Source organism: Plecotus auritus (assembly GCF_963455305.1).
Source record: "Plecotus auritus genome assembly, chromosome: 6".
In the NCBI taxonomy this organism is placed as follows: Eukaryota; Metazoa; Chordata; class Mammalia; order Chiroptera; family Vespertilionidae; genus Plecotus; species Plecotus auritus.
The window spans coordinates 107,774,698-107,799,703 of record NC_137773.1 but is presented as its reverse complement, the minus strand read 5'-3'; the positions used below and the strand labels follow the sequence as shown (position 1 = coordinate 107,799,703).

At 52.4% G+C, this 25,006-nt stretch overlaps 2 protein-coding genes across 3 annotated transcripts; both read left to right on the top strand.

The window, feature by feature from the left end:
• Positions 1-9,029: 9,029 nt before the first annotated feature.
• On the top strand, positions 9,030-15,064 carry TRIM17 (tripartite motif containing 17; the record flags this gene model as incomplete). 2 transcript variants are annotated; one of them, XM_080673124.1, is made up of 7 exons in its annotated part: positions 9,030-9,098; positions 10,525-10,958; positions 12,079-12,174; positions 12,580-12,810; positions 14,047-14,069; positions 14,149-14,249; positions 14,517-15,064. In XM_080673124.1, the coding sequence occupies 6 exons, from the start codon at positions 10,530-10,532 to the stop codon at positions 15,062-15,064; spliced, it is 1,428 nt and encodes a 475-aa protein (XP_080529250.1). The 2 variants fall into 2 exon arrangements, with proteins under 2 accessions (XP_080529250.1, XP_080529249.1); XM_080673123.1 differs by lacking the exon at positions 9,030-9,098 and having other exon boundaries at positions 10,398-10,958.
• A 965-nt stretch (positions 15,065-16,029) lies between these two features.
• TRIM11 (tripartite motif containing 11) lies at positions 16,030-24,784 on the top strand. Its single transcript, XM_080673125.1, has 6 exons — positions 16,030-16,625; positions 18,647-18,742; positions 18,933-19,163; positions 20,709-20,731; positions 20,814-20,914; positions 21,430-24,784. Exons 1-6 carry the CDS (start codon positions 16,218-16,220, stop codon positions 21,975-21,977), a joined length of 1,407 nt encoding a protein of 468 aa, XP_080529251.1. The 5' UTR covers positions 16,030-16,217; the 3' UTR covers positions 21,978-24,784.
• Positions 24,785-25,006: the final 222 nt, after the last annotated feature.

Genomic DNA, 25,006 nt, shown 5'->3' with positions numbered 1-25,006 from the left:
CCCAGCTTTCCAGGTGCCTCTCTGAGAAATGCGGGGTCCTCATATAATTGGAGAAAACAAGACTTCACAAGAAGGGGGATCAGTCTTTCACTACCAGCCTTTCATTACGACCGATCTCTTAAGTTGGAAGCATCACACTCCTGGTTATTCTGAAAAACCTCAAACCATCATTGACCTTCTGGAGTCAATTTTTCAAACCCATAAGCCCATCTGGACCGACTGCAAGCAACTCCTTATGCTTTTTAACACTGAGGAGCGCATGAGAATAATAACAGAAGCTCAGAAATGGCTCCAGACCCAGGCTCCGCCAGGGACATTGGACACAGACAGATGGGCTAGGAAGGCTCTCGCAGATGTGGCCAACTGGTCCCCCATGAGCCCATGGTCGAAATGAAAATTGAGGGCCAGATTGTGAACTTTGTGGTTGATACAGGGACTTGGTAGTTACTCAGAAAGTAGCTCCCCTCTCAGGACAGGAAGTCACCATTATCAGAGCTACTGGGGACCACACCCACAGACCATTCTGCTGCCCCCGCCAATGACAGTTAGGTGGCCACCAGGTGGTTCATGAATTCCTGTATTTGCCAGATTGCCTAGTCCCTCTAACGGGCAGAGACCTTTTAGCCAAAATGGGAGCAGAAATCACCTTTGCCCCAGACGACTCAGTACAACTGTGCTTAGGTGAGAAGACCTCTCCAATGATCCTGTCTTTAGCAGTGCCTAGGGAGGAAGAATGGAGACTTTATACTTCCCAGTCAAAGGACTCATCATTAGAGCATGAACTGCAAAAGGAATTCTCGCTGGTCTGGGCAGAAGGAAATCTCCTGGGCCTAGCTAAGAACTACACCCCAGTGCTAATTGACTTGAAGCCTGGGGCATAGCCTGTAAAAGTTCACCAGTATCCAATTCCAAGGAACACATGTCTATGTATCCAGGGCCACTTAGAACGACTGCTTCAATGGGGACTTCTTAAGCGGTGTCAGTCTCCATGGAACACCCCTCTCTTACCTGTGAAGAAGCCGGGGACCAATGATTATTTGGATCCCAGGCTTCTCAGATCTAGTTAAGGCCCTCTATGAAGCCTTAAAAGGAGAGGAGGAAAAGGCACCCATTAACTGGGGTCCTGAGCAGGAAAAAGCCTTGGCAACCATAAAGACAAAGCTCACTGAGGCCGGCCCTAGGGCTCCCAGATGTGACATGGGACTTTAACCTTTTCGTTCACAAGAATAATAGGAGTTCTGACTCAGGAGTTGGGACCCTGGCAAAGGCCAGAAGTCTACTGCTCCAAACAGATTGACCTGGTTGCCTCCAGGTAGCCCCCATGCCTCAGGGCCCTTGCAGCCACGGCCTTATTAGTCAAAGAGGAGACAAGCTCACTCTAGGACAGAACTTAAGCCAGGGGTGGGCAAACTTTTTTACTCGAGGGCCACAATGGGTTCTTAAACTGGACCGGAGGGCCGGAACAAAAGCATGGATGGAGTGTTTGTGTGAACTAATATAAATTCAAAGTAAAGGAGTGGAGGGGAGAGCAAGAGAACCCTCTGCTCTTTCGGCTCCACGGGCTGGATAGAACAGCCAAATGGGCCGGATCCGGCCCGCAGGCCGTAGTTTGCCCACGGCTGACTTAAACATTAAAGTGCCTCATGCTTTTGTCACCTTAATGGAAGCTAAGGGACAACACTGGCTGACTCATGCCTGGATGACTCAATACCAAGGGCTCCTTAGTGAAAATCTATTAATAAGATTAGAGGCAGTAAGAACTCTTAATCCTGCCACTTTCCTACCCATCGCAGAGGGGACCCCTGAGCATGATTGTCTAGAAGCCCTAGAGGAGGTTTACTCCAGCCAGCCAGATCTAACAGACTGGCATCTGTAGAATCCAGACTTAGTATTGTTCACGGATGGCAGTAGCTTCCTAGATGAAGAAAAAAGACGAGCTGGATATGCAGTGGTATCAAACTTTGAAATAATAGAGGCACAGGGCCGGCCTGAAGGATGGTCAGCACAGAGGGCAGAACTTTGGGCCCTAGTCAGAGCCTTAAATCTCAGTAAGGATAAGTGTGCCAACATCTACACTGACTCCTGCTATGCCTTCACTCCCCTCATATCCATGGGGCCATATACAAGGAAAGGGTGCTCCTGACGGCCGGAGGAAAAGGAATAAAAAATCAGAATGTGATCTTGAAGTTACTAGAAGCAGTCTGGGAGCCCAAGGAAGTAGCAGTCATCCATTGTAGAGGACACCAAAAAGGAAAAGACTCGATGTCAGAAGGGAACCGTCGCGCAGACGCAGCGGCAAGGCTAGCTGCTAAGGAGTGGGCGGCACCATCACGGATCATGCTGGCTCCTGAATTACCTGAACCTCCAAAATACACCCCTCAAGAAAAAGAATGGGCCCATTGAGAAGGGGGTAAAAGGACAAAGGAAGGTTGGAGGATATTCCCAGATCATAGGGTCTAGGTTCCAGAACAGTTAGCTCATAGAGTAGAGTAGTCCTCCAGCAACATGAACTTATCCATTTAGGGAAGAAGGCTCTAGAAGCCTTGTTAAGCAGATACAATCTAATTGCCCGTCTCCCCTCCTTATGTGCCTCAGTCTCTCAGCACTGCCTCCTCTGTGCACAGAACAATGCAAAGCAGGGTCCCGTAGGACCAATAGGAATTCAGCCCTATGGGCAGGCTCCCTTTGAAGATCTAGAGCAGTGGTTCTCAACCTTTCCAATGCCGCGACCCTTTAATACAGTTTCTCATGTTGTGGTGACCCCCAACCATTAAATTATTTTCGTTGCTACTTCATAACTGTAATTTTGCTACTGTTATGAATCATAATGTAAATATCTGATATGCAGGATGTCTTAGGCGACCCCTGTGAAAGGGTCATTCGACCCCCAAAGGGGTCGCGACCCACAGGTTGAGAACCGCTGATCTAGAGGTAGACTTTACAGAAATAGGGCCTAGTAGAGAAAATAAATATCTTTTAGTTTTTGTCTGCACCTTCAGGCTGACTCACAGCAAGGCCTCTTTCTTCTAAAACCTGGTTGATCACTGGGGTGAACAGGCACCCTCAATGCTACTATTTCACTCAACCTCTCAGCTTTGGCCTCTGTAATCTCACTCTTAGTCATGCCTTCCTTATAATCTGGGGTGCCCCATTCCCTTAGGGAGAGACATCTTGCCTAGTCCAAGCCTCTGGGTAATTTAAAATGTAAGCAAGGCTAAGGTAATTAAAGGAAAATATATAAATGCTCCAGATTCTCCTTCTAGAGGGTCTGAGCTACAGCAGTGTCATTGCACGGGTGCCACTCCCCACCTTGTAAAGGAAAGAATGGGCTCTTTTAAATCCAAGCAGCTGGAGGCCGGGAACTACTGCAGAACTAACTACTTCAATCCCGGGAATAAGACCAGGCCTGATAGCCTCCCCACCTCTTTTCCAGCCTCCTTAAGGGTCAACAAGAATGAGAAAAAAGTGGTGCCCTGAGAAGACCCACGTCCCATGTGGTTCAGGGTTCGGGATCTGGAGAAGAGGCTGCATGCAAATGAAAGAGATGAGACAAGAAATAATAATTTGGAAATTGGGGGGCCAGGCGGGAGCCCAGGAGGTTTCTGCTTGGGCTCAGGCCTTGCCATCCTTTTATTCAATTTGGGATACACCTATAGCCCTTAGGCAGGCAATTTCCAGTAACAGACAGACTGTCTTATCAGTACGGATTTACATGACTGTCTGGTGGGGAAGTTGCTTCAGCTACCATTGTCTTGACTAAACAGTGGGTGCATAGCTCCGACCTTTGCCAGGGCTCAAGGGTCACCAGCCTTTTGGGATCCCTGTCCACACCTCTCTGCTAATGAAGACAATAGGCAGTTTCCTACAGTGCCCTGTGCAGACTAGAAAGCTGCGGGGCAGGGGGCAGTCCTCACCTTGTAAAAGGGGAAAAATAGAAGGTACTTTTAAACTGAAGCTGCTAAAATGCCAAGCCAAGTGTTTTACTGTATTAGATTTATAAATTGTCTTTTCCACATCCCCCTTCATCCTGATTCCTAGGACTTGTTGACATTTGATAGGGGGGGACTTATAATCTGATAGAGCACCTGAATTAATCTGAAAAATAATCATATTATTTTAAATCTTAGAACACATATACTTATGTGAATAGAGGGTTAAGCTTTTCTTAAGTTTCCCTTTTCAATGCCTGTGTGAAGTGATTGAGGAGGGGACTCAGCTGTGAATCCAGCAAGCAGAACCTATCAATAACCATGGTCAGACCAACCCACCAGGAGTCAAAACATCATCTCATCATCTCATTGCCTGATGACTAAGGATAATAGCTGACATCCATTCCCAGACTCACCCCAGCCCCTTCCCCTTTATAATCCTGTCCCCTGCACCTTGCTGTAAGATAGGAGTTGAATGCTTGTAAGCACCCTGTCTTCTTGGTTGGCTGGCCTTCTCAATAAACATCTTATATGATTCAAATCTACCTTCGTTATTGGACACAGTGACAGGCAGCCCAAGCCCAACCAGAGGTTTCCCGGTAACACATTTAAATGGGTTAATCCCCAAACTAGAAAAACTTGTCCATATGCGTAAGCTGTGTTCCCTCAGGGCTTTAGGGACAGTTCCCAATTTGTTTGAAATTGCTTTAGCCAATAGATTAGGAAAACTCCAATTGGCCCAAGGGTCCCTCCTACCATATTAATGGCCTATTCATTTCTAGTACTAGCAAAAGGCCCAAGTAACCCACTAGTTACTCACCCCAACAGCCAGGACCCAGTCACCCCAAAGGAAACAGGCCATACTGGCCTCAATAACAGCTTGGAGGATTTTTTGGAATAGCAGGCTTCTACCACTCTTGGATGGCAGGTTTTAGAGAAAAGGACTCCAGGCAAGCTATGCCAAAACCCTCAAAGTCTTAGATGTCTATGTCACGAGAATGAGAACAATACCCAAAGGAAAAGTTACAGGTTCACTTATCTCACATTAAACCTATTTCTTGTAAGTCCCCACAGGAACCTCAACCTGAGCAACCTACTCTTGTGAACCCAACAAGGACCTCAAGCTGCTCTTCAAGAAACAAAAGCCTATTATAGGTAAATAATGAAATAACTGGGCATTAATATGTGTCCTCCACTCTTCTAACCTCCTTGTCAAATTTGTCACTTCTAAGAAACAGCAATTCCATGTCAATATGATGATGTTTCAGGGGTTCCAGCCCCTCCCCACTTTAGAAGAGTCAACCAACCGCCTCTCTGTTCCAGTCTCAGATCCCATTCCCTTCAATTACACAGGGAGAGAGACTTCCATATCTTGACACAGGACCAATTGTCAGCAGGAAGCAATTATAGAAGATAGACCATCCTCCCTTGTCAACTCAAAAATATTTTAGGGCTGGAAGTCTTGGGCAGGGGGATGTTATAGGACAATGAAAAGCTAGAAAAATTCGGGGACAAGTGGAATAGGTAAACTGAGGCAGGAAATTAAACAAAGCCAAAAAGCTTTGCAGACCACTTGTAAGAGGGCTTTGTTTTAAGAACAAAGGGTTAAAACCTCTCCTCACAAAAGAATGCAGGAGAGGAGGAGGAAGGAAAGTCAGCCTTGCAAACTGAGACCTAAAGTAACCACAAAGGATGGTCTGAAATTAATTTTTCTAGCTAAAAAGCAGTTTGTGGTGGGTAGACATATCCTAGGCTGGTGTCTTCCCTCAAAAAGGTCAATCTTGCCCTGACCGGTTTGGCTCAGTGAATAGAGCGTCGGCCTGCGGACTGAAGGGTCCCAGGTTCGAGTCCGGTCAAGGGCATGTACCTTGGTTGTGGGCACATCCCCAGTAGGGGGTGTGCAGGAGGCAGCTGATGGATGTTTCTCTCTCATCAATGTTTCTAACTCTCTATCCCTCTCCCTTTCTCTCTGTAAAAAAATCAATAAAATATATTTTTTTAAAAAAAGGTCAATCTTTACCATAACTAAGTCTGTCTATTGTCTTTTTGCATCTACGCTAACGTATTGTTGGATTGTCAAAGTAACTTTCCGTTTTCTGGACCGCTCAAAGCACAGGCACTGCTTGCTGGGAGCCAATTCCAGCATGTCATAATTACAAGAGTTTTATCAAAAGGTTGATGAAACTTGGGGGCTCAACAAGGGCTGAGTCACATATGTAATTACCTGTTGGAACAGCTAATAGTCATCTCCCCCAAACCTGAATAGGATGATTGTCTGCTGCCAGACAGCTCAGGGCTTCTTAATCTACATGTTATTGCCTCCTGTTGGCCAAACACCTGAACAGCTGTAGGCTATTCCCCAATCTGACAATGCTTCTGTACCCTACCCTTTGAAGTGTATTATCTCAACCTTAGAGCAGTAGTTCTCAACCTTTCTAATGCCACGACCCTTTAATACAGTTCCTCATGTTGTGGTGACCCCCAACCATAAAATTATTTTTGTTGCTACTTCATAACTGTAATTTTGCTACTGTTATGAATCGTAATGTAAATATCTGTTTTCCGATGGTCTTAGGTGACCCTGCTAGCAGTTCTCTACCTGTAGAGCCTAAGACCATTGGAAAACACAGATATTTACATTACGATTCATAACAGTAGCAAAATTACAGTTATGAAGTAGCAACAAAAATAATTTTATGGTTGGGGGTCACCACAACATGAGGAACTGTATTAAAGGGTCGTGGTATTAGAAAGGTTGAGAACCACTGCCTTAGGGGGTCCTGAGTCAAGGAGAAGTCTTTAGCTCCTTTAGCTGAAGCTCCTCTGACCCCCAATGCCTTTCAAAACTATCTTTCATCTTTGGACTCCTCCTTCATCTACACACAGCCTTTCTCCAGATTGCTGAACCCTTCTTAATGCTGGGACAAGAACCCCGGCACTGCTCTGCAGAGACCACAAGTAATCTCATTGTTATTGAGTTAATTGCTGACTGTTAACTATCCTGCACCCACCTCAGTAAAAGAAGTGTGTGTCAACCAACTGGTGTGATGGGGGGCTCGATCCCCAGTAGGGCTCATGCAGGAGGCAGCTGATCAATGATTCTCCCTCTTCCTTCCTCTCTGAAATCAATAAAAATATATATATATTTTTAAAGTGTGTCTATCACTTTACTTTTTATCTAATCCCAGAGGTTTCCCCTTTGCTTTCTCCCACGTCCCCTAATCTATCACAGTGGATTTCAAGTAACCCACATCCCCTCTTTTGATTGTAATCTATATATATTAAAGGCTAATATGCAAAGTGTCCCCTCGGGAGTTCGACCGGGAGACCGGGAGTTGGAGCGCTCGCTATGACATGCGCTGACCACCAGGAGGCGGTGTGGAATGAAGGAAGGCCCTGGCTGGCCAGGCCTAGAGACCCTACTCGTGCATGAATTTCATGCACCAGGCCTCTAGTGTATAAAATAAGGTGCAAAACTGCCATTCTCCAGAGCATTATCTCAATCCTTTGAGATTTTGCTTCCTGTCAGTTGTCGCCAGTTTGGCTCAAATAAGCTCACAAAAATTCTTCACAGGTGTGAATGTTCCTTGCATTGACACAGCCCCCCACCCACCCACCCCCCAGCTTGTCTGGGTTAGTCTGTGGCCCCTTTTCATCCACACCCTTTTGGTATTTCCTAAAGAAGCCTATTTGTTTTTCCCAGAGGCCATTTCTCCCCCTTCCTTTCCCCTAAGTTTTACATAAAAACTTTTAACTTTACCTGCTTAACAAGCCAGCTACTTCCTTTGTGGAAGCCCAAATACATACTACAAACTGGTGTGTGCGCGTTTTTTTCCTGTTGATCAGGCTTTTTCAGTTAAATTAGCAAGCCCCAGCCACTGAACCAAGAGGTTAGGGGGAAAGTTTTTTCTCCTTTGCAGAAGCACGTAGAGGTGAATCTAGTGATTTGTGGGATTTGTTGTTTGTTTTTTAACCTTCAGCCAATACTAAAGAACAGGACAAATGAAGCAAATACAGTGAAATACTTATCTGGACAATTTATATATGGGGTCCATTGTTCTCTTGTGTGTTTTCTTTAATTTTTGTTTTAAAGTTTTTCTAAATTCAATTTCCTAAATTGAAAGAAACCCTCAACTCATGCCATGAGTCAGGACCCTAGAAGGCATGCGCGGATGATGCTCCCATGAGCATTGTCTGCCCTCCTCGGTCCCTCCCCTCCCCTCCCGAGCACTGGCAGGCGCAGGCAGGACTACGTAGTCCAACTCCGTCCTGTCGTGTTCTGCTAAGGAGGCACCACCCAAGAAACACACCCGGCTGCGCACCGGGAAAGCTAGCCATCTGCCTACATCCACAGCCTGGCCGTCTACACCCGCGCGCCCTGGAGATGAGGCCCGTCTGTTGCTCGGCCCTTTGGCGGTGGCGCGAACCTTAGTTTCCTCATATGTCCGCTCCCCAGGGGTAGGACTCTGGGTGTGCGCAGCCAATAGCCAGGGCAGGGCTAGGTCAGGGTTGGGGGTCAGCGACCCACCCAAATCACCTCCACCGCTGGCAAGACCCTCACGGACCCACCCTGTCCGGTGCCCCTCTGAACCCGCCCGCCCCTCCTAACCCGGGTCCGGGCGCCGCCCCTCTCCTTCCTCCCGGGTGCCGCCTGGAGCCCAGACCCTCATCACTTCTCCCAACGACCGCCATCACTTCCCCAATTGGGCGCCGGTTTCTGCTGCCTCTATCACCTTTACCTTCCTCCCAACGCCAGGCACACCCCACGCCCCTGCTGCCCTCTCCCCTTCTTCCCAAAGCTTTTCCTATCCCTCATACCACATGTCCACCCTTAAGGTGCGGTCCCTATCCTCACCCCTGGCCCATCCCCGTTGGTCTATCCAAAATCCCTCCCCTGCACCCACTGCCCTCCACCTTTCACCCGCCCAAGTCTGCTCCCGCCCCTGCCCCTGGCTGCTGACACCACCACCCCAGTCCTCCCCGCACACTCACACACCCCCTAAGGCCTCCTAGCCTCTGCTGACGCCACAAAGCCCGCGCCCCTGAGGCCACCGTCCCTCCCCCTCCCCCTGGTCTCTGTGGCGCAAACGCAGGTTTTCCAGCGCCTCTGTTTGCGCTCGTGGTCGCAGTCCGGGGCGCCTGGTCGGGCAGCGTGCACCCCTCTCCCCGGTGAGTACCAGTCTATCCCGGGGCGGTCCGGTGGTCACCCTGTGGGCGTCCGTACACTGAGGCCCCAGCTTGAAGGTGGTTACCAGTTGGAACCAGAAGGGTCACCTGGTTTAGCCCTAATTACAGGAGCATCCCCAGGACCGAGGGCCAAGGGTCCACCTCACTGACCCAGAGCCCTTGGCCCCCTTCCCCTGAACCTGGCCCAGACCGGTGCCCACCAGACCATCCTATGCCCATCCAGCTTCAGGTGGGTAGGCAGCAGGAGGGACTGACCCCAAGGGCTCTGCGTAGAGAGAGGCAGCTTCCACAGGGTGAACCCAGTGTCTGAAATATCAGCACCATCTCTCTGGGTGATGGCAGGGCAGGGACCAGATAGTGCTGTGGTTCAGAAATGACTTTCAGGTCAACTCTGACTCGCCCCAGTGACCACCCCATGAGGTGCATGGGGAGACTTTGGATCTGAACTGCATAAGAGCATGAATGTTCGAACACCAAAGTGTGTGCATGTGCCCCTGTGTGTGAGTACATATGTTTGTGTGCATATGTGTGCATGCATGAATCATCGTGTGTCTTCTGCCCTGTATCTTGGCAAAGGAAACCAGAGCTGGGTGGTAGTTAGAGCAGTAAGAACATTTTATTCAGGACTGCCGAAGGGAACAGCACAGAACCCCACAGAAAGCTCAACTCTCAGTACAGGATGGGCCAGTGGGGATTTATGGTCAAGGTGGGTTAGTGATAGGAAATTACTAACAGGAAGCCTCTGGGTAGGGGCTTCTGTCTAAACCCACACATTGGGATTCTTATTAAACTCGGATAACGCAGACACAAACACGGAAGCCCAGGGCCTATTTGGAAAGTTCTGGGAGCCTGAATAGAGTTTGGTCAAGCAGAGAACTTTTCCAACTCTGATTTTTCCTTTTAAAGTCCTCCTTTCCTTTGTTGCATGGATGTCCTGTTAAAGAAAAACTGATTCTGACACTGGTTAAACTGGTAAGGAAGACCTTATTCAAGATTATTGCAATAGGGAGGAAGATGGGGTCATCTCCTACTGTAGCCCACACAGTGGGAGGATGGCCAAGGGCAAGGTGAGGGGGTTAGTGATGGAAAATCGCAATGAAGAGAAATGGGGAGGGATCTTCTTGACAAACTGACTAGCAGGATTCCTGCACATTCACCATAGGAGGGGTGGGATGGGCTCTAAATGGAAAACTGGGCATGGCTAGGCGGAGACAGGTGGCAGCTTAGGGGAACCTGGCTGGAACTTGGTTGTGGAGAGGGTGTCAGCTTTCAGAGGCACCTATGCCTCGTACTGAAGACAAGCCAGGTGCCCTAACAGGACCGTGTTCAGTGCTCTCTGCAAGAGGACACCTCAAGTGCCTGGGGCTCTGGGCAGAGGGTGTGGCCGGATACTCTGTTTCTTTCCTAGGAGCCATGGATGCCGTGGAACTTTCCAGAAAGCTGCAGGAGGAGGCGACATGCTCCATCTGCCTTGATTATTTCACCGACCCTGTGATGACCACCTGTGGCCACAACTTCTGCCGTGAGTGCATCCGGCTGACTTGGGAGAAGGCCAAAGGCAAGAAGGGCAGGAGGAAGCGCAGGGGCATCTTCCCTTGCCCCGAGTGCCGCGAGCTGTCCCCCCAGAGGACCCTGCGGCCCAACCGCCTGCTGACCAAGGTGGCTGAGATGGCACGACAGCACCCGGGCATCCAGAGCAGGGATCTGTGCCAGGTGCACCAGGAGGTGCTCAAACTCTTCTGCGAAGATGACCAGAGCCCCATCTGCGTGGTCTGCAGGGAGTCCCAGAAACACAGGCCTCACAGAGTGGTCCCGGTGGAGGAGGCCGTGAAGGAGCACAAGGTGGGCCCAGGGGTCGAGGCCTGAGTGTGTGTCTGTGTGTCCAGGGGTGTATCAGTCAGATAGGAGAACAACCGCTGTAACCAACAGCCCTGTATGCTGGACCCAACAGTGGAAGTGTCTGTAGCTCCCACAATAAAGCAGGCAGGTGGCAGGGCCAGCAGAGCATCCCCTCCACAGTTATTCAGGAGCCCAGGCTGACAAAGTAGCCTCAAAGCCATCTGTGTGGGCAGGCCAGGTGACCCTTTGTAGGGGAGGAAAGAGCCTTTTTCTTCCACCCTAAATCAGACTGAGAAAAGACAAATCAAGGAGAGAAAGGCAAACTGTTAACACATGTGGCCCGCACGTCACAGGGAAGAAAGCACAGTGATGTGTGTGGCTGGCTAAGTGGTTCTGTCTAGCATCTGAACAAGGAATAGTACATTTGGAAGAGACAAAGGGAAAGGTGACAGGCTCTCAAGGGCAGCAACTGGGAAAGTGGCTTGGTCCATTCCAGCTGCTGTCACAGAACACAAGACGGGGCAGCTTATAAATAGCAAGAACTTCATGCTCATGGCTCTGGAGGCTGGAAGTCCAAGATCAGGGCACCAGCACAGTCGGGAGGGGGCTCCTTCCCAGTTCATGGACAGCCAACTTCTCACTGTCCTCACGGTGGGGAAGCCCCTTCTTCCCCATTAACCCCATTCCTGAGGGCTCCACCTTTCAGACCTCATCACCTCCCAAAGGCCCCATTCTCCTTGGGGGTTAGTATTTAACTTGTGAATTTGGGGGAACACGAACTTTCAGATAGTAACAGAAAGTAAATATTTTGGGGAAACTAACAAAAGATAAAGTTCATCAGTGGTATCCCACTTTCCACCTCCTTCAGGGCCATAAAACTTCCCCTGGGAGGCGGATTCCTGGCAACCCTCATTCCTCAGCAGTTTCTGCTTTTAGTCACCTAACAGGAGCCTCGGAAGATGTTTTTCTGCCTCCAGCTCACCAGCTCAAAATAATCCTCACGCCCAAGGGGCATGTTATGGGGTGTATGTCCATCCCCCTTAGAATGCAGCTTCAGAGGGCACCTCCTGATGTGGGTGTGCAGGGGGCCTCTAACTCCTATCCCGCGGTCTGTTGTCTGCAGCTGAAGCTGGAGGGCGACATGGGGCACCTGCGGGAGGAAATGGCGAAGACCCAGAAGCTGCAGACCAGGGAGCAGCAGGCTTTGGCCGAGTGGCAGGCAGGTGCTGAGACCTTGAGGAACGGGCGGGAAGGCCTGGCCAGGCCCCAGGGTACTGCAGGGCTTCTAGAAGCTGTGGACCCTCGAGGTGGATGACAGCATAAGACCCAGGAAAGGCACAGAATTCCCACCAGAGTCAGGACTGAGAATGTGCACTCAGCCCCGATTGGCCACTTTGAAGCAGGGACTGAGGGGTACACAGAGGCCTTGATGGCCATTTGGGGTCATGGGGTCACCCCACAGTGATGGGGGCTCTGTGTGGCCCCCCGGCCCCGGCTGTGCTGGTTTTCTGTGGGTCACTGTGGCCATGAGATGTGCCGGCATCCCCGGAGTGGCCCCTCCAAGTCGGGGGGCACAGCATGGTAGTCCCCTGGCAGTGCCTCACCTCCAGGTCCCACCCTGCAGGAGAAGGTGAGGGAGCAGAGACGGCTCATTGTGACAGAGTTCAAGAAGATGGCTGCCCTCCTAGTGGAGGAGGAGCAGCGCCTCCTGCAGGCCCTGCGGCAGGAGGAGCAGGACACCACTGCCAGGCTGCAGGAGAGTATGGTTGCACTAGAGCAGCAGAGCTGCTCCCTGGAGACCCTGCTGATGCGGCTGGAGGACTGTAGCACTCGGGAGCCACTGCAGATGCTGCAGGTGAGACTCACCTGCTCACCTGGCTGGGTGGGGTGGACACATGTTCTGGCCCAGGTGTGGTGGACCTGCCAGGGCAAATACAGACCAACAGGGAAGGCTCTGTCTTCCATCAGCTCAGGCTGTGTAACAAATACCACAGGCTGGGGGCTGAAACATTTATTTCTCAGCCTGGAGGCTGGAAGACTGGTTCTCTGGAGGCCTCTCTCCTTGGTGTGTGGATGCTATGTCCTCCCTGTGTCTGCACATGGTCGTCCTCTGTGCAGCTGTCCTGCTCTGCTAAGGTCACCAAGTCACATTGGATTAGGGCCCACCGTTGTGACCTCATTTCACCTTCATCACCTTTTAAAGGCCCCATCTCCAAATATAGCCTCATTTGAGGTCCTGGAGGCTGGGCTCCAACATGTGGGCTTGGGGGACACAATCAGTCCTAGACACCTGTGTTCTGCATTCCCTTCCTAGTCTGAGGGGCGGGGGATGGCTCAGGGGCAGCCGTCATCCACTTGGTGACTTGGGGCAGGGACATACCAGCCAGGTCTGGCCAGGTGAGTTCAAGGCAGGAGCAAGTCATGTGATCCTGCTGAGGGTTTGGAATGGGGGAGCAGGTGCAGCTGGCCTGCCAGGGATGGGCCTGCATGGGAGGCCAGAGAAGTGGGAGTGATTATGTTGGCCGACAAGTGGGTAACTGTCTTGTGAATTGTGTGGAAAAATGGAACCCATAGCAAAAAACATATTTCGTGCCTGAACCATCACACACACATACACACAGCGTGTTTATACAACTGAAGCAAATGCCACATGCAAGGTCAGCACCAGTCTCCTGGCGAGATGTACAGGCATCTTGGGACAACAGTGTCCTGGTTTAGTTAACAGACTATGCACTCACCCCAACTTTGGGGAATACTTGGTCTTCTAGTAAAAAGCAGCCTATTCGCCACCCACTAAACACTCCTGAGCTGCCCAAGGCCTGCAGTGTGGAAGCACCCTTGGGTCCCCCATGCCTTCCCCACTAGTCGAGAGCAGGACAGCTTTTGTGTTCTTACTAACATGCAGGGGGACAGCAGGAGACCTGGGTGGCCAAGAGAAAGGGATCCATTCTGAAAATTGGAAAGAGTGTAACGGGAAAGCATTAAGAATTCTCCTTGCTCTGCAGGCCAGAAATGTCCACACAGGGGGCTTGGGGACGCCCCAGATTCCTAACAAGATGTAGCGGACCTCCCTCTCTCCGTGTTTTCGCAGGATATGAAGGAGCCTCTGGACAGGTATATGACCACCTGAGGTGCAGGCAGGGAGGGCTTCACATGGGGCCAGAGGGGTCAGTAACATCTGTCCCCTCTGGAGGAAGAACAGCTTGAGTGTGCAGTACCCAGAGGCTACCCCCATCTCGCTGAGGACTGTCTGCAGAGTCCCCGGGCAGATAGAGGTGTTCAAGAGTTTCCAAGGTAAGTGGGGCCTGTCTCTTGACCAGAGCCACCCCGGGAGCCTTGATGTCCACTGGGAATTCACATCCTACCCTTACCTGCCACTCCCAGATGCCCAAATGGTCTCCAGCTCATCTCCTTGGCACCACCAACATTGGCAGCTGGGGTATGGCCCATGCAGAGACCCAGGCTCACAGCTGGACTCAGCCTAGGGGAGGCCTGGGAGGGTGGTGATCAGGGAGAACGGGGATGATTCAGCCCCGTCCCTGTTGCTGGGCCTGTCTGCAGAGAACGTGGTACCCGACCCTGCCACAGCGTACCCCTACCTGCTCCTGTACGAGAGCCACCAGAGGCACTACCTAAGCACGCCACCAGACGGCACACCCTGCAGCAAGGACAGGTTCCTGGCCTACCCCTGTGCAGTGGGCTGCCAGACCTTCTCCTCCGGGCGGCACTACTGGGAGGTGGGCATGAACCTCACAGGGGATGCGCTGTGGGCCCTAGGTGTGTGCAGGGACAATGTGAGCCGGACGGACAGAGTCCCTAAGTCCCCCGAAAATGGATTCTGGGTTGTGCAGCTGTGCAAGGGAAAGAAGTATGAGCCCCCGGTGTCCACCCTGATCCCCATCACACTGATGGAGCCCCCCAGCCATGTGGGCGTCTTCCTGGACTTTGAGGCTGGGGAGGTGTCTTTCTACAATGCCAGCAGCGGGTCCCACCTGCACACCTATGCCGAGCCAGCCTTCCCAGGCCCCCTGAAGCCCTTCTTTTGCCTTGGGGTCCCCAAATCCGGCCAGATGGTCATCTCAACAGTGACACTGTGGGTGAAGGGATAGACGTGTAGGCAGGGAGCGCGGGCACTCCACTTTCTCTGGAAAGTGAGGTGGTCCTGCTCAGCGGGCTACCTGCCCTGCTTATCTCCGTGGAGCAGTGGAGGGCCCTGCTGGCCCCCGGGCTCACCAAGCCGAAATAGAATCGTGATTAAAGCAGTTACACCACAGACTGTATTCACAGGTGCTTGATAGAGGGAACCTGTACCAATCTCTAAGTAATACATAGGGACCAGGCCATGGTGCTGTAGCTTTTTTAGACACGTTGCCCTCCATCTGCCACTCACTGGGTCCTCCTGGTTCGGGTTGTTATAAGTAAACCTGTGGCCTGAGGGGTCCACCTTTCTTGTTATCAGCAATTCCACGTTTGGGTCTTTCATAGGGAAAACAAGGACGTACACGTTTTCAAGCTGAACCCCTAAAAACCTGAGAGCTGCCCACTGCCATCCCTTTCCATTCCCCCTTTGAACCTGCGGGAAGTGCGGGGTTAAATTCAAGGAGTAAGGATCATGGGTGTGGGCGGGTCCTTTCCTTTCACTCCCAACCCCACCCCCGCAGTTTCCGGCGCATTAGCAGCCCAAAATTCCAGTCAATGCACTCCTACCTCAACACGACCAGAGTCCCTACGGGCAGAGCGCTCCCACCCATTCATTCCGACCGTGCTGGGCGCACGGGAGCAGCTGGGGCTACCCCAGTCCTCGTAGTTGCTGCGCCGCGAGGACCCCAGTGACTATGCGGGGCGCCCCGCTGGCCCGGCCCCGGCATCCCACCCTTCCCCTGGCCTGAGGAACAACCAGACCGCGCGACCCCTGGGCGAGCCGGAGCCCCGAGAACGTGCACGGGCGGCAGCGGAGACGCCAGGTCAGAGGGCAAACAGCCTTCCCGCGGGCCGCGTGACAGGCCTCAGCCAATCCCGGACCAAAGCGGGTGTTTCCACCCCCACCTCCTCTAACCCGCCCCCAAAACAGCTGCTTCCTGCTTCCGCCGTGCTTCTTCCTGCCCGCATCCGGGAGCCGCGGCGCCCCGTGCACTCTGCGCCTAGCGTTCCAACAGCTTCCGCGCCCCCCGGTTTCCGGAACCCCCGGTCCCCCAGAGTCCCGACGGCGGCAGGCCAGCGCCCGACTCGGGGACAGCGCCGCCTTCTCCGCCTTACCTCGCCATGGCCGCCTCCGACTTGTCCACCAACCTCCAGGAGGAGGCCACCTGCGCCATCTGCCTCGACTACTTCATGGACCCGGTGATGACCGACTGCGGCCACAACTTCTGCCGCGAGTGCATCCGGCGCTGTTGGGGTCAGCCCGAGGGCCCGTACGCCTGCCCCGAGTGTCGCGAGCTGTCCCCGCAGCGGAATCTGCGGCCCAACCGCCCGCTGGCCAAGATGGCCGAGATGGCGCGGCGCCTGCACCCGCCGTCCCCGGTGCCCCAGGGCGTGTGCGCCGCTCACCGCGAGCCGCTGGCGTCCTTCTGCGCCGACGAGCTGCGCCTGCTGTGCGCGGCCTGCGAGCGCTCGGGGGAGCATTGGGCGCACCGCGTCCGCCCGCTGCAGGACGCAGCTGAGGACCTCAAGGTGCGCGCGGGGGCGCGGGCACGGCTCCGGTCTGGCCTGGGTTGTGGTTTTGTTTGCGGGGAGAAGGGGGGGGGGGGCGCTTAGCCTTTCCCAGACCGGCACTTTCCCAGTGTTGGGGCACCACTCAGCAGTGGGGAGCTGGGAGAAGAAGGCGGTCTCTGAGGCCGAGGTACGGCTGTGATGGTGGGAGGGCCCATCGTCTAGGGCGGGTACTGGGCCGGGGTGACTGAACAGTGGCTGGGATAGAGCCCAACGCTGGAGAAAGTGGGAAGAGAACAGCAGAGGTGGTTTTCCTTCAGGTGGGATGAATGAGGGTTCATCTCCGGTGGGGCCCGAGTTGGGGCCTCAGCCATTGCTGAAGTCCTGGTGAGAAACTACTCCGGGAGGCAGACGCCAGGGCCCGGCAGGCTTTCTGAGTGGATTACTTGGGGACACCACTGCCATCTGATACATCAGAGCTCAGCTGTGCTTAGGTCTCAGGCTGAGAAGCCTTGTTTTCCTGTTCTGGAAACGCATTTTCTTAAGACCCAAACGCACACCAGCACTACCCCCTCTGCTGGGGGGGGGGGGGGCAAACAGCTCACCTGGCTCACGTGGCCTGTTGCCTTAGCAGGGTTTGTTTCTGGAACCCAGGTATTGATGCATCGGTGGCATCTTTCAAACTTATTGACTGGCTTGCATTTTGCTTTACAGCCAGTAGCCTGTGTGTGTGTGTGTGTGTGTGTGTGTGTGTGTGTGTGTCTGCGTGTGTCTGCGTGTGTCTGCGTCTGCTGGGGCACACCATGTACAGCATTTAATCAGCATTAGAATTAATACTTGGCCAGTAGGACTGTCATAGAACAAGCCTATGGGGTACCAGAATAAACCTGTTCCATGATCCACTCTCAACATGGATTTCCCTCTCACTTCCGGGTATTACATGCATGCAGGAATGTCTGTCTACTCATGTCCAGCAGGTTTGCACTCCTGTCACCAAACACCCGGATCAGGGTACAGAAAGTGACGGTGAGAGTGAAGAGTGGCCACCAGCCCTCTAAAGGCTCCTTGTAGCTGACCTGATAAAGTCTCAGAGGGCAGCACTTAACTCTATTGTAGAGGAGGAAAAACCTTTTACTCTACGCTGTTAGGTTCTGTGACTGAGACTTGCAAATTAAACTGACAAATGTTAATCTGAACAGATGAAAAGACATAGTTTTATTAGTCTTAAATTTCATCTGGCACAATGACTTCGTAGAAGAAAGAGTGCAAAACCGAAATGAGTGCTTAGACTTGAGCTTATATTCCATTTTAACAGAGGATGATAAATTGTGGAGAAGTGACTAGACAAAGGAAAGGGTTTGAGCTGCTAGGCCCAATAACTTGTGGAAAAGGAATGAGGAAATAATATGGGGGAACTACTGGAAGTTTGGCATTATTTTAGTAAGGTCTGTTCAGCACATTCAGGGATGACGCCTCATCTTTGGTGGACAGTGTGCCCCCTTCCTGGTACAGGGTGGCCACCCTTTTGGGAAACTCATGTCCTGCCTTTAGGCAGGCGGAGGAGGGCAGAGGGCTCTTACACAACTGCTATTTCTCCCCCACACTGTACTGGTGCCTACTTTGTCTTAATGCTGGGGATGCCCCAGAAAGCCCGTGGTAAGTAGGGTTGATGTAGACAGTTGGGTGTTGCCTGAAGTCAGGCTCAAGGCAGCTGGATCCAAGTGTGAGTGTCCCTTGGTGCCTTCCGATGAAGCTGAACTTTGGCAAGCTCAGGACAGGCATTGAAGTAAAGGGATTCACAGGAAAGAAGGCTGCGATGAGGTAGGGAGTCAGGCTGGGAGGGTCGGGAGAGGAAGGAAGGCAGGAAGGCTGGAGAAAGGGAAAAATGGGCTAGGGGCTGGGTCAGCCTGGGTGGTGGGAGGTCATCCCAGGAAGAGGGCATCTCCGAGCAGATTCAATTTGTTCAATCCGTTGTATGGGGCTGGGCAGTGGGAATAGGAACAGGGCCGGTGGGGTTACTGGCTGTCCTCACTTCCTTGCAGGGCAAGCTGGAGAAGTCCCTGGACCACCTGCAGAAGCAAATGGAAGATGCCCTGCTGTTTCAGGCGCAGGCGGAGGAGACCTGTGCCCTGTGGCAGGCAGGTGGCTGGGCGCTGAGGTCCCAGGGTTGGGGAGGTGGGGCACTGGTGCCCCCACTGCTGGATGCCGCTGTTCACACTAATGCTCCTCATAACGCAGCACGCCTGCTCTAGACCCTCAACCCCCGGGGTGGGTTTGTGGGACCTGGCTCACTGTCCCGCTGGTGCTCCCCCCCCCCCCCCCCCACAGAAGATGGTGGAGACCCAGCGGCAGAATGTGCGCGCAGAGTTTGAGCGGCTGCGCCGCCTGCTGGCAGAGGAAGAGCAACGGCTTCTGCAGAGGCTGGAGGAGGAGGAGCTGGAGGTGCTGCCCCCGCTGCAGGAGAGCGCTGTCCGCCTTGGGCAACAGAGCGCCCAGCTAGCTGATCTTGTCGCTGAGCTGGAGGGGCGCTGCCAGCTGCCGGCATTGGGACTGCTGCAGGTGAGCACATGCCTGGAATGGGCATGCAGGGGCTCTAATGGGAAGGGGTGCAGACCTGGGAGCAGTAAGGAGGAAGCCCTCGGTGGAGCAAGCTCTCTGAGCTTGGCCTCTTCTGGATGTCCTGTGTCCTACCTGTGAAATATTGGGGTGAGGGTCTTATGGACATGCCACTGCCTGGGGAATGGATACGAATCCTGAACCCCATTGAGAACTGCTGTTGGTACCTGTCCAGGAGCCCCATTGGAAACAGAAGAAGCAGAATTCTGAGTGACTTATGATCCCAGGGCCCCAGCTACACCAGAGTTTGGGGTCCTGGGCGCCCCTCCAGGATTCCCCCCTAGCCATCCTCTGTGGGTACGGAACGTTTTCCTAAAGGCATAGGTATCTAGTCCCCACAGCCCAGAGTGGCCAGGTGATCTCTCCAGAGGTCAACTTCCTTCAGCGTCCAGGTCCCCCTTCCCACTCCTGGGCAGGGGGCCGTTTCTCCATCCCTCTCCTAAGTGGTTAGGGCAGTTCAGACCTTGTGACAACCAAGACTAACACCCCCCCCCCCCCATTTTCCCTTACCCAGTAAAACAAGTAAGGATGGCTGTTTGTAACTGCTTTGCACCTGGCCCTTTAGATCTGCCTCTCCCAGGCCTGCACTGTCTCTGTTTTTCCTAATGAATCCTCAGGTTTCACAAACCCCCTAGTCTCCCTTTTCTTTAGAGGCCTAGCAGGTCCCCAGGCTCCCCAGACAGAATCACCTACTGTGTGTGAAATTTCCTGCCCCTAAGGAAACCCACGTTGGGCACAACATCTTACTTGCCCTCTTCATCCTGGTTTTTGGCCTGGTAGCTGGTACACAGTATAGTTAGAATGACTGCTTGTGGGGTTAATTTGATTGACAAAGTGAGCTGGGTCCCTGCTGTGTGCTAGGCAGTGTTCTAAAAAGACAAGCTGTTTACTGTTAGGAGCTGGCATTCCAAATAGCAGATTGTCTCTGTCAGCTTAGGTTGTGTAACAAATGACACACAGGTGGCTTAAGCAACAGATCTTTATTTCTCCCAGTCTGAGATCCAAATGTGGGCAGGGCTGGTTCTCCTGAGGCCTCTCTGCCTCAGTGTACACCTGTGTCCTCATATCCTCTTCCTGTAAGGACACTAGCCATATGGGATTAGGGTCCGCCCTAGTGGCCTCATTTTAATATAATCACCTCTTTAGGAAGCCCATTCTTCAAATACTGACGCATTCTGAGGTCCTGGTCATTAGGACACCAACATGTGGATTTCAGGGCTACAACCAGCCTGTGACACTGAGTAAAATGCTCTTATGTATCACTTTGGGGGGAAGGAGCACCTAAGCAGAGAGGCCTTACCTGGAAGTTGGGCTCTGAGTCAGGACATGAGGGAGGGCAGCTAATGGAGGCCAGGTAAGGTGCCTATGGGCTGGATGGGAAGGGAGCAGGTGAGGCTGCAGGGGCATGTGGGGGGACACTGTAACACAGATGGAGGTAGGGGGGCAAGAGCATGTAATGGGCACTGATACCACATGTCTCTCCCACAGGACATCATGGACACCCTGCGCAGGTAGGAGTCAAACCTTTCCCTAGGGAAGATGGTTGGGTACGGGTGGGCCCACCCTGGGGGTGACACCTGGCTGCCTCTCCAGGGTCCAGGAAGTGAAGCTGCAGCCGCCTAAGGTGGTGCCCATGGAGATGAGGACCGTGTGCAGGGTCCCGGGGCTGGTGGAGGCTCTGCAGAGGTTCCGAGGTGGGTGCTACAGCATACCAAGCGGGGGGACCCAGCTGGCCAGCTCTGGTCCAGAAGAAGTGCCCATCCCAGGGCCTGTGGTAGGAAAGGCACAGAGGCTCCTGGTTCATGGCTGAGAAGGTGAGGGGTCAGGGCAGGCTGCTGAGGGAGGGCCAGCCGGGCTGGGCTGTCCTGGTGCATTTAGGAAAAGTGAAGGTCGGTCCATCAGGTGCCAGGACACCTGTGTAGGCCCAGGCCTGGGGAGCCCAGTGTGAAAGCTGGGCTGGAACACTGAGGATTGGAAGAATAGACATAAAAGCACTCAGGTTCCTCCTGAATTTCAAGAGAGTGAATTGCAAGGCAGTGTATGACCACTTTCCAGAACATTCTGAGTTGCAACTGCAAGTGGTTAGGTGATCTTTTGAGGAAGACACAAGATGGGGAGCAGTCACTCTAGCCAGCTATAAGGATGTTTGAGGGCATACCCCATGCAGGCTGGCAGAAGGGACCCGAGTTGACCACTGCTCTGTCTGCAGGGGATATAACGCTGGATCCTGACACTGCTAACCCTGAGCTGGTCCTGTCAGAAGACATGCAGAGTGTGCGGCGGGGGGACCTGCGGCAGCCCCTGCCTGACAGCCCCGAGCGCTTTGACCCCGGGCCCTGTGTGCTGGGCCGGGAGCCCCTGAGCTCTGGCCGCCACTACTGGGAAGTGGAGGTGGGTGAGCGTGCCAGCTGGGCCTTGGGTGTCTGCAGGGAAAACGCCAACCGTAAGGAGAAGGGTGAACTCTTTGCAGGCAATGGGTTCTGGATCCTGGTGTTCCTGGGGGGCTTCTACAACTCCTCTGAGCGGGCCTTTGCCCCCCTTCGAGACCCACCCCGGCGTGTAGGCATCTTTCTGGACTATGAGGCCGGGCACCTGGCATTCTACAGCGCCACCGATGGGTCACTACTGTATGCCTTCCCTGAGACGCCCTTCTCAGGGACACTTCGGGCCCTCTTCTCACCTCTGTCTAGCAGCCCCACCCCCATGACCATCTGCCGACCCAAGGGAGGCCTTGGGGATGGGCTGGCTTCCCAGTGAGCAGGTGTCTCATGCCTTTGAGGCTTCAAGGGTGTCCTGAGCCACAGGAAGAACTCCAATGCCACTTTGTGCTCTTAGTAAAATCCCTCTCCCACTGTCATTCCTGGGAAGTCAGCACTGTGTGGCCAGCAACATCTCCCAGGTGACCCTCCATGGACATCTAATGTCACCAGTGCATTGCTCACAAGTCCTCTGCATAGCCCAAGCCAGGGTCCTGGGGAGCTCTGTTTGCAGGAGCCCGGCTGGTCAGCGTTGAGGCCAGGGCCTGTGGAACTTTCTGAGGCTTCAGCCTGAGTCCTTGACAGCCCCAGGGCTGCATCCCCAAAGAGCTGCTGTCTTGTGAGGCCGCTGGGAGGGAGGTGAGTCCATCAGCCTGTCTCAGGGTCTGGTCCTAGAAAATGGTGCTGGATGTGGATGCCCCATTAATCGGGCTGCAGAAGTCATCAGAGAAGAGGGCATTAGAAAGGCCAGAGGAAGAGTGCTCAGAGCAAAAGGTACTGCATAAAGGGTCTGAGGAACCTGGGTACAAGCCCTCAAGTCCCCCAGCATGGGCCACTGTGGGCTTCTGCAGATGCTCCTTCTCATCCCAGAGCTGAGCACTAGCTGAGGAAAGACACTGGCCCTTGCCTGGGCAAGGGGTGAAACTGCATAGACCTCCCCCACCCCAATCCAGGATTTTTATTGGCTTGTTTCGGTGCTTTTCCCACAAGAAGGCGTGTACCCTGAGATTTTATGTGTGATAAGGACCATCCTTACAGTAAATAAACTAACCATTGTCTGATGCCACTGTTTTAAATTGGGTGGGAGGGTCTATGGGCAAAGGCCTGCCATCCACAGCAAAGTTGGGAACACAGTGACTGACTGCATTTCATGCAACTGCCATGGCATTCTTTTTTAAAAATAATCTTATCAACTGTTCTAGGTTCCATGGTCTTCAATAGCTAGTTACTTGATTATTTATTTACTCATTCTCCCATTGTTGGACTTTTTTTAATGTATGTACCACTTTGAACAATTCTTTCAAATTACGTACCCGGGAGGTTTTTCTCAGTCAAGCCAGGATTCTGCCACTTTTCTGGCTGGGAAAGTTTCCCCATCCTTTCCCAGTTGACTGCCTACTGTTTCACTTCCTGTTGAGAATCTGAGGTACTTATTGGTTCTTGCCTGAAGCAAGATTTGGACTTCAATGTTTGGGATTTCCTGGATGGCCACCTGAAGCCAGGAGGTGAGACAGCCTCAGGGTGCGAGTTTGGAGGAGCACACCACTGCCCCAAGAACAGCAGGATGGACACCTAACCAAGGCTTTGGAGCAAAGCTGGACACCAGTGTGAAGGAGGGAAAATATTCCCTCCACCCATCTGATCCCTGTCTGGACCCCTGTAATAAAAGATTAATGAGAAAAAGAAGTTTATTAACACATACACCTCATGCACATGGAAGACACCCAGAGGAAATGAGTAACTCCAGCAGCAGCATAGAAGTCCGGCTTCTGCAGCCACTGCAATAAAGAACAAGTTCGTGGGAAATGACAGTATGAAGCAGTACCAAGGTAGAAGGGCTGGTTAAAGGGAGTTTATGGAAATTCCCAGAGTCAGAAACATGCTGAGGGATCTCATTGTCTCCTGTGACTGACTCAGTCCTTTTAGGCAGTGGGAGGACTTGCAGCTTTTCTACTATCTGCTTCTCAACTGCCTTGAGCCCAAATGATCCTGTTGCCAAACTGGGAAGTTTGGGGTGGAATGTTCACACATCCTTCACCAGGTGGACAGAAGAAATGAACTTAGTTGACGACCATACACACACATGCTGAGTGCACTTTCCACGCATTTTACCTGCTGAGCCAGTGGACCCTATGATAGCCCCTCACTTTTCTGTGCACCATGGACCACTGTAAACGAAAGATTTTGCCTATGTAGTTGATGCCTCAGAGTGGCTGAGAGCTACAAAGATGTGTCTCAACAAGTAGTGAGTGTCTCCAACACTAGCAACAGATGCCTCCTGTGCTACTAGTGGGGTCTCCTATATTACCATGGGGTGCCCCCTACACTAGTGGGTGTCTCCTGCACTAGCAGTGGATGTCTCCAATACCATGACTGGGTGTCTTCAGCACTATCAGTTATCTGCCACACTAGTGTTACTGGGAAGGGGACCTGGCCCTTGGTGGGTCTACTTAGCGCTAGTTCAGGGGTGGGCAAACTTTTTGACTCGAGGGCCACAATGGGTTCTTAAACTGGACCGGAGGGCCGGAACAAAAGCATGGATGGAGTGTTTGTGTGAACTAATATAAATTCAAAGTAAAGGAGCGGAGGGGAGAGCAAGAGAACCCTCCGCTCTTTCGGCTAGTTTGCCCACGGCTGGGCTAGTTAGTAGTATGTGGGACTTCATGCAGGAAAGATTTCACAACACAAGTCCAGGTGAATTTTAGAGGATGTTTATTAAAGCTGGGGACAGTGAAACAAAGGGCTGGGGAAATCAGCCTAGGTTGGTTTGCTTTGGCTCCCTAAGAAGTCAGAGAAAAGGGGGCCTTGGGGGCACGTTCAGGGGGATTGTCTGGGATGAATTTGCTGCCCTGGTTGCAAGCCTGGTGGTGTCCCTTGAACTACCAGTGGGTGTCTCCTGCACTAGCACTCTGTCCTCTGTCTGGGGAAGAGGGCTGGGGTTGCGGGGGAGGCTCAAAACACTTTTTAATTGTTACTGTGATTTCTTTTTTGACACATGGGTTATTTAGATGTATGTTTAATTTCCAAGTATTAGGCTTTCCCAAATTTCCTTCTGTTGACTTCTGATTAAACTCCATTGTAAAAACACATACTTAGTTGTTTTATTGCCTGGCATATTGCCTTCCTGGAGAATGGTCCATGTGCACTTGACAAGAATGTGTGTTCTGGTCTTCAGTGGAGTGTTCTATTGTATCAATGATAGTACAGATGGGATTTTAGTTTATGGAGGGGACTGAGTGACAACACCATTGAAAGATTAATTTAGTATATTTCTTAAGAGAAGGAGGCATTCCTCTGGATTCACATTAC